At 32.4% G+C, this 9,490-nt stretch overlaps 1 protein-coding gene across 1 annotated transcript; it reads right to left on the bottom strand.

The window, feature by feature from the left end:
* Positions 1–1,227: 1,227 nt before the first annotated feature.
* On the bottom strand, positions 1,228–7,326 carry LOC123547725 (uncharacterized). Its single transcript, XM_045334985.2, has 4 exons — positions 7,251–7,326; positions 6,760–6,902; positions 5,797–5,856; positions 1,228–1,975 (listed from the first exon to the last, which is right to left on the bottom strand). Exons 1-4 carry the CDS (start codon positions 7,288–7,290, stop codon positions 1,691–1,693), a joined length of 528 nt encoding a protein of 175 aa, XP_045190920.2. The 5' UTR covers positions 7,291–7,326; the 3' UTR covers positions 1,228–1,690.
* Positions 7,327–9,490: the final 2,164 nt, after the last annotated feature.

The raw sequence follows: 9,490 nt of genomic DNA, 5'->3' as shown, positions 1-9,490 counted from the left end.
GAGAATTATAATACAAATACAAGAAATGCCAGTATAATCTATTTTTGCACCTTAAATAAACGCGTGGCATAGGAAAACTATCAACAAATATGTTATAGTTAAGAATTACATTTAGTTTCTTTAAGCACTCTCTTTCAGTTAGTTTTAACATTCATGATCAACTGGCATGAAAAGAATAAATTAGGAAACATAAGTAAAATACTTTAAAGCAATAGCAATTGCTGTCAGGAATTCTAAGGCCTCTTATAATTATGCAAAAATCGGTTAATATTCATGCAGCGCACGAACACTGCCATTTTGAGTATATTACTGAAGACGCCAGTTTTGGTAAATAATTTTGCCCATGTTCGGCAAAGAAGGCTGAACGTTTGTGCATATCTAAAGTCAATATTCCTTATTGAGTTATAACAAATTTGGATTTCTCAGGTTAATTAAAGGTTGTAGTCATAAACCTTGGATCAAACATGTAATTCCTGCCGCACCCTTTGATAGGAGTAATTGTGTTAAAAATAAATAATAAAAATTTGGAAATTTCTGAAAACTGAACAGAAAACGGAAGTTGAATTGACTTTTGTATGTCCTCTCAAATGTAGTTTTGTTATAACCTCTCATTTATGAATGATTATCTGTATTGGAAAATTCTTATCTCCATTTATATACCATTTTGCGAAGGGAAATAATGCTGATGTGCATCGAAAACCCTGTCATACGGAAATGACTATAACAAGCAGAATCTCTCTCTCTCTCTCTGTAGAAATATTTTGCGCGCCATTCATTTTTAACAACATATCGTAGTTAGCCACAGTGACTTATCCTTTTGGAATATGGAGTAAACTCAAATTTACGATAACAGATTCAACTTTAGCTGCTGCTATGAGGCATGAGAGTGTTGTACATTTAAATATTTCTGAGTATAAGACACAAACTGAATCGCCTGTTATTTTCTTGTTTGCATTTTATGCTTCCAAAGGATCGTCTTTATAGATGTTTTGAAATCCAAACAGTTTTTAAACAAATTTCAGGCACATAAACATGAAATTTATTATCAAAATAGTTTTAAAAAGTAACAGTATGCATATGTTATGATGCTTAAATCACTCTTGAAATAATTTCTTTGATTAAGAATATACATAATTGCTTAATATATTTTATATAAAATGAGTACAACGATAGACATTTCTGTTAGAAACGTAATATTTATTTCAGAGAATAAAACAAAAACATACATTGACTGATATAATAGATTTTATTATATATGAAGATGTAAGACATTAAAATAACAGTTTACATAAACATGAATTCTTGTACACGGACTGAAACCTACATAACATAAGTGATTTAAATAAAAAAAAAAGATAAGTAATACAATGTGATTATATTTTCCCCTGAGAATAAGCGCTTACAATAGTAAAGAAATTCTGCCGACCCAAACAGTTTCAAAACTACCCTGTAAACATAACATCTCAACAAAGTAAAATTTAATCAGACGAAATTAACTTTGAAATACAGTTTTAAAAGAGACTGTATTTCAGAACGATCATAATAAATTTTAAAACTGTTACATTTTTAAAATATAATAACGTCCTCGACAATTGAAGATTAAAAATCTCCAGAGTTCAAACGAAAGTAGTTGATCATTTTTTTGCGTTTTTAAACTACTGAACACAATAGCTTTTTACCATATCTATTTCTATCCTGATACGTATCCGTTAAGAGTTGAATAAACGTCTCTGACAAAATTTTCCGCGCGATCAATTGTGTCTGAAAAAAATCTAGGGGATTGGTACTGTCTCGAAATAATGCAGTCCTCTAGATTCTGATTGGCTGCCCTCAACAAACAAATAAGCTTTTTAAACTGTTTATGTAGGTTATGATGCAGACATTGGTCCCGATTTACATGTATTCTCCACGCGGTCTGTATCATCTGTAATTCGAGAACGAACCCCTGAACGCTGGTATACAGTTCTTCTCTTGTCTGAAACAAAAAAAAAAAAACATTTTCAGTTTTTTCTTTCAGTCATGGAACAATGTGGCTTTTAAGGCCTACGACATACGAAAGGAACAAATTGCTTTATGACGGATTCATAATAAGTTCCTATATGGCCCACATGTTTGTGATTATAACTATGGAAACAAATATTACAAAAATACACATCTTGACAAAAATTGTTTACGGTATACAAAGGAAGCATAGCTATTTGATTACAATGTTGTGTGTGTTCTACAGGTTTCTATTTCTATTACGAAAATGATATACTATTAGCTAGAAACTAGAACTATCACCATGATTAAAGATGAAAAATAATACTCTTGCCTTTACAAGAATATAATGTCTATAATATGGATGTAAAAATAGATTTTCTTTGTCATGATAGGACAAGAAGTAAAAAATAATATATGTAATTCCATTCATCATGGACACAAATTTAGTCATAAATATGTCGGAATGTCCTGAATTGCTGTATAGAATATAAAACCCAATGAAAAGCAGGTGCCAAGTATTGTCGAGGATTATCGATAAAGGATTAGTTACTTTCGGTAGAGCCTAATCCGGTAGTCATAATTAAATTATGAGCTAAAAATAATATAAAGTTTTATAAAAAAAAACAAACTGAAACTGAAACTGAATAATTTGATTAAACGCCTATTTCTGTACAATGACATATTCAATGGCGTTGTACATAATAATATTAATAATGATAATAATAATAACTTTGTTTAAACAAAACAGTCATGACTGCACCCTGTCCCCTAAGGCCATTTACACCTATTACCGAATACCAGTGCTTAAAGCCTTACATGGTACGCCCAGACGGGCTGCATATAGAGCTGTGCAAACCTTGAAAATATAAATGATAAAATGTAAAAAATCTTTACAAAAGTTTTAAAACTATGACCTACTGTAAATAAAACAATTATCAAAAACGTTAAAACAATGCCATGACGTCTCTGAAATACAGTGTTTTAAGAATTTTTGTAATGTACCTAGTGATTTACTTTTGCGTAGTTCTAACTCAGTTCATTCCACGGTTTTGGACCAATAGTACAGAAACTTCTATCATTATACAATTATCGACTTTTTCATAGGTTGATATCAGGATTTATCAACCCGAAAAAAGTTATATTCACCGAGCCGAATGCGAGGTGAATATAGCTTTTTGAGGGTTGATAAATCCTAATATCAACCTATGAAAAAGTCAATAATTGTTTTATTACATGAATAGATGTATAGTCAGTCTTGATTGAAATTGGTAATATTGCCGTCTGTTTATAGACCAAATCAGGTTGATATTGGTTTTCCAAGCACCTACTTCCGATCTATTTTTATTATCGTACTATTTATAACCCAATATAAGTTGATATGATTTGTACTCATTACTTTTCGAACCGTTTTCAGCCAATCAGAGAAACAATAGAATACAGTCATGTAATAATAAATGTTTTGCACTTGTAGTATGGAACAACATAACGACATTCAGAACAAAAAACAAAGTAGGCCCAATTTTCTTATTTGAAAATATGAGAAATTACGATAAGAAGATTTGATGAGGATTTTATGCAATTAAAATCAATATATTACGAACAAATAATTCTTTAAAAGAAGAGCATATTTCTTAGCACGCATATTCCAGGCGTGGCGAACTTGTATCAACTATATATATTTATAAGTAACTCTGTCATATGTTTTCTTATTATTGACTAGCTACCAGGTGATTAAGATTCTTACGTAAACATATTAAAGTTTCTTGTTACATGATAAAATAATTTGCTAAACGTAACATACAAACACCAAAAATATGCACACAGACACGCAAAGTGCAACTCTATATCAGTTTCACACGAGGATGGACTGAGTAAATCTCATACATTATCACACAACAAGGAACAACAGTACACAATATAATGCTATCACGGCGTATAATTATATAAGACATGCATATTTTACATTTCTACTGTAGAATTCAAGTAGAGTTATGAGCTCCGATTATCTACATTCAAATTTATTTGTCCGCCATACTCGGGCATGTGATCTATCTATACAGGCATTCAAGTGCCACTAAAAGTAAGGAAAATAGCTTTTTTTTTTCAGAGAAATTTAGAAATCATACATGAACATGATTAAAAATATTAGACACAAAGTAAGCAGACCACACAATACTGTATAAGATTATGCAAATGATGGAAATACGAATGAAAATTTGCATGGTTATAATATAGTTATACAAATAGACATAACTGACGTATTTTTAAAGTTAATCTAGATGAAAAGAATATTAATTTACAGAATAACTAGCTATATCGACGCACACATTATAGGGTTAATCAAGCGTTTTTTTATGAAAAAAAAATTGGAAAAGTAGGAATATATAAAAGAAAATGTGATTACGAGAAAAGTATTGTCCTTCTTGACAGCCTATCTATACAATTACAAATCAGAGGTGTCCCTGTATTTCCATTAATTTGGTATACACTAATTATCTTTCAAAGCATCCCGGCTGTACCGAGACCAATTCCATTTTATTTTAAATATAATTGCTTTTCTACAAATCTTTAGACAATTCTAGACCCTCTTGTTAATGTACAAACAGGAAGTAGTACAACCCGCGCCTTACTTAAACGGTCGTGCCTTACTTAAACGGTCGTGCCCTACTTAAACGGTCGCGCCTTACTTAAACGGTCGTGCCCTACTTAAACGGTCGTGCCTTACTTAAACGGTCGTGCCTTACTTAAACGGTCGTGCCTTACTTAAACGGTCGTGCCTTAATTAAACGGTCGTGCCTTACTTAAACGGTCGTGCCTTAATTAAACGGTCGTGCCCTACTTAAACGGTTGTGCCTTAATTAAACGGTCGTGCCCTACTTAATCGGTCGTGCCCTACTTAAACGGTCGTGCCCTACTTAAACGGTCGTGTCCTACTTAAACGGTCGTGCCTTACTTAAACGGTCGTGCCTTAATTAAACGGTCGTGCCTTAATTAAACGGTCGTGCCCTACTTAAACGGTCGTGCCCTACTGAAATGGTCGTGCCTTACTTAAACGGTCGTGCCTTACTTAAACGGTCGTGCCCTACTGAAACGGTCGTGCCTTAATTAAACGGTCGTGCCCTACTGAAACGGTCGTGCCCTACTGAAACGGTCGTGCCTTACTTAAACGGTCGTGCCTTGTCGTGCCTTACTTAAACGGTCGTGCCTTACTTAAACGGTCGCGTTTTACTTAAACGGACGTATTAGTGTGACGAAATAAATTATTGTTACATTTCCTTATGTATGTATAATGATAATCGAGATATCAATGTCAGGAATTTCTAAGCGAGCTTCACTTTACTTTTTACTTTCAAGCATCCTTAATTTGGAAGATGAGTAATGTGTTTTACGTTGTCTCCTTGTCAGCCAGATTTGTATTTTTTACGGAGCAGAAAGATGTTTCAGCTGTAATAGCAAATCGTAATGACTGGGTCCTTAAAAGCGTGGAAGTACCAAGCTCATGACTACGTTTTGAATACGTTGCAGGTGTACAATGATAAATGTGTTAAGACACAATAAATATTTTTTTTTATTAACGACTCCGACTAATTCAGACGTGTAAATATAACAATTACCTTTTATGGCACTTAACCTAAGATTGCTGGATATTTCTGTTAAAATTCAGCCACGTTTTAATAAGTGTTTGAACTTACAAATGATTTGACTTATACATGCGTTAGTACGAATAATGTATTTCATGTGCGTTTGTACCAGTGCGACCATACAAATTGCTTCTAAATACGAACTGTAATTCCTATGAGAAAATGTACTTACTGTCAAAATTTCTGAATTTCTCGCACCACCCAGAATAGGGCTGAGGTCATGATTTTCCTCCTGCAAGTAAATTAATAAAACAAGTTGATATACTATAATATACAATCATTATACAATTTTATATGCTGTCATGTATAGTCAACAGAAAAGTTTATATACTGTAAAACTGGCAAGATTTCGTGCAGCCCCCAAGAGCATAAAGATTTCCGTTATGTACAATGGCTTATCATTTATATTCGTTGATTTATCGACACAAAACAAAAACAAATTCAAAAGTAATATAAAGGAAATATCTAATGATTTTATTTAAGAATTTAATGGTATTTTGGTGCGTTTATGTGGGTATGAACCACATAAAATAAATGAATCGCACTCGCTTAAGCTATAACTTAATATCCTTTGACCAATTTTGAAAAAACTTAACGACGCCATTTTGTCCATGATCTTTTGTGAATGGCGTTTGATTGCACGTGCAATCTCGCGAAAAGAGCATTAATTGATATTATAACATGTACACCAAAGTCGTTAATACGATAATAAACGTTTTTTTTTCTTTCCATGCAAATTGTATATTGAATATAAATATTCATAGGGAAATAATCACTAAATGAGCCGCGCCATGAGAAAACCAACATAGTGCATTTGTGACCAGCTTGGATCAAGATCAGCATGCGCATCCGCGCAGTCTGATCAGAATCCATCCTGTTCGCTAACGGTTTCTCTAATTGCAATTGGGTTTGGAAGCGAACAGTATGGATCCTGACCAGACTGCGCGGATGCGCAGGCTGGTCTGGATCCATGCTGGTCGCGAACGCACTATGTTGGTTTTCTCATGGTGCGGCTCAAATGCGTTTTATTCAAATAAATACGATTTGTACCGTCTCTTAGACATAAACCTAAGGATCTGCCTAATAATTGTAATACTAAAGCAAAGCTGCTTCGTACAAAACACGTGATACATACTAAACAAAGACTTGACATGTGAATGTCGATCAACGTTCTCTGTATATTTTCTTGTATCATTTCCTCACATTCTGTACAAACGTTTATGTCCTCCCGTTGAGCAGGGATGTGTAGACAGGTATAGCATGTTATACATAGTGCCACTTAAATAGAAGAGTAAATAACAGATAAAAAAAAAATATTTTAGTTTTAATGATTTTATTTTCCTGTCAGACTGTATCAAACGAGTTAATATTAAAGTAATAAGCATATAAATAGAACATGTCAGTTTCTTTGTTTTCTTCAGGACAATGGATTAAACTTAATAGTTTGTACATCCAAGTGAAACATTAATGCAGTTTGCTACTGTTACGGCAAAATATAAGAAAATGAAATGGCTAACAATTTATTAATCAAACCAATATGTTAGCAGCATTTTCGATAGTGTCATTTCATTTTGTCTGATATAATTATATATAAGTTATGTATATTTTATCTGTTTTATTCTTTACCTATTATAACAATGTTAAGGAATTCGTGATAAATGTTCATTCTTAAAGTTAAAACTTTAAATATTATAAAATATTGTTTCTGATATATCAAATATTTATTGTCTATAAAGGAATAGAAAACTACAGAACGTACCTAATAGACTGCCTTTTTATTCTCAAAAATACGGAATTTCTTAACTAGTTTAAGTATTAAGCTTAAGGTTTCCTAAGGAAATCGTATCACAGTTTCCTACCACAACTTCTCCTTACCTGTTTAGATTTAATTAGTTTCCAAATATACAATCATCCTATAAAACGAAATGTATAATAACCTTAATAAAGTTTGTTTCAATACTAGCTTAATTAGTAAAGATATGGGTTAATCCGATTATATCGACTGTAAATTTATAATATAAAGATCATATTTGTCCAAGTTCAAAATAACAATACATCCATACGAAACCCGCCTTTTGATCCGAATACAATTTAAAATATTTAATCACGAAATCTTTATTGTATTTCTCTAGCATTATAAATTATTCTTAATACTAATTTAAGTTTCATTCACATTGATTTAATGGTACTTATTTCATAGTTTCGGGTACACACAAACGTATTATAAAACAACAGGTCAGCCACCCACGTATGAACAATTGTCTTATTTAGGAAATTTAGTTGAATGAAGCATCAACCCTTTCTCTAATTAACTAAATAAAACACATACTATTGTAAATTAACAGCCGATTTGTCATTTATGTATTAGCAAGTATATAAAATTATATTTATCTGCAAATAAGGTAACAAATAGTTCATACTCACACCAGGGACGTCTCACCTTACTTAAGCATATGTTTTATAACCAAATCTACGCGATTAAAAAGTAGTTTGATCTGATGATGACCGAGTATAGTTAAGCGACCTCTTTGCTTACTTTTTGATGGCGGGGTGGTCAGTAACGCGTATTAGTAAAATCTGTTTATGCCCGGTGCTGTCATCGTTCAGATATTCACAGTGGATTCCTGGATTCTACAAAATTTAATTACAATCCATTCATATCTTAATGAAGCGAATGTATACTGAACCTTTGCAAAACTATACAAGAGCTTTGTAAAACATGAATATAGACATCATATAGTTTATACTGAACTTAAATATAAATGGCAATCCATATTATAAAACGAAATGTTATGTTAAAATACAATGACCCTTCGTTATATGCCAATATTCTGTCTAACTGTTGGAACGAAAATGATTCCTATTGCCGTTACGTCAAACGCCATTGAAATATGTAGTTTATGATATTGAGGTTATCAAGTGAGTGATGTTTCATTACGAATTTTATTGGACGTGTTGATTATTATGTTTGACCCTGAAATTGAACTATTAGAGCCCCTAGCGGATATAACATACGTTTTCCAACAAGTGTAATACATTAACTACTGGACGTATTACGCTTTGCCATCGGCATTTTACACGCTCATTGAGTTCCTTGATCAACATCATGCGAAATAAATAAATAAATATATAAAAGTTTAAAATATTTGTTTTGTTGACGCTCGGCGACACGTGTCAAATATATGAAATCCGTAAACATGAAATGGAATTGAACCAATATACCATATTAAAAGATGTCTGAAATTGTAAAAAAAAAATGAAACATTTTAATATGGTTGCATCTTTTAACTGTTATCGCTATAAAAATTAGAGCATTACATGTATTATTCCAAAATGGCTGATGCGATTATAGTCTCGTAAGGTCGCCATTGATTAAAATGAAAATATAGTAGATAGAAATAAGTACTTCTTGTCCGATGACAGCTCCTTACAATGTTCCATTTTGTTCACTTTCACTTTTTCTATTTTATACTTCTTTAACAACATGAAGATGCTGCTTTAATGTTACATATAGTCGCCGGTTAATTTGAAGTTTGCTGAGAAAAGGCATAGATTGACGCATTTTGATCAATATGTCACAATTCAGTCTAGCGTAGCTAATAAAGAACACCTTAGCACCCAAGTATGATCCTTGGATAGGCACATTTTTGCATAATGGCATGGCTCAGGACATTGAAATCTGAAGCAAGAGCACAGATTCTAAGCTGTTTAAGCAACCATTGGTTCAAGATAGTTATGTTAATTAGTTTGACACTGTGTTTATGCTTGCATTTTATCACAAACAGTCATAAAACTATTTGCGCCCGATTGTACAGAACAGAGCATGTTTGTATTAACTCGAAACTTATTACAGTTCTTACACTAAA

Source organism: Mercenaria mercenaria, chromosome 9 (genome assembly GCF_021730395.1).
Source record: "Mercenaria mercenaria strain notata chromosome 9, MADL_Memer_1, whole genome shotgun sequence".
NCBI classification, from domain to species: domain Eukaryota; kingdom Metazoa; phylum Mollusca; class Bivalvia; order Venerida; family Veneridae; genus Mercenaria; species Mercenaria mercenaria.
The sequence above is the reverse complement of the archived record's forward strand: the minus strand, read 5'-3'. Positions and strand labels throughout refer to the sequence as shown.

Excerpts from the sequence above, each read along its gene's own strand:
- LOC123547725 (XM_045334985.2), bottom strand. The coding sequence starts at position 7,290 with ATGAACATTTATCACGAATTCCTTAACATTGTTATAATAG. Across the intron at positions 6,903-7,250 it reads CCTTAACATTGTTATAATAG|TGGCACTATGTATAACATGC; the intron begins GTAAAGAATAAA and ends CTTCTATTTAAG. Across the intron at positions 1,976-5,796 it reads GAAATTCAGAAATTTTGACA|ACAAGAGAAGAACTGTATAC; the intron begins GTAAGTACATTT and ends TTTTTGTTTCAG.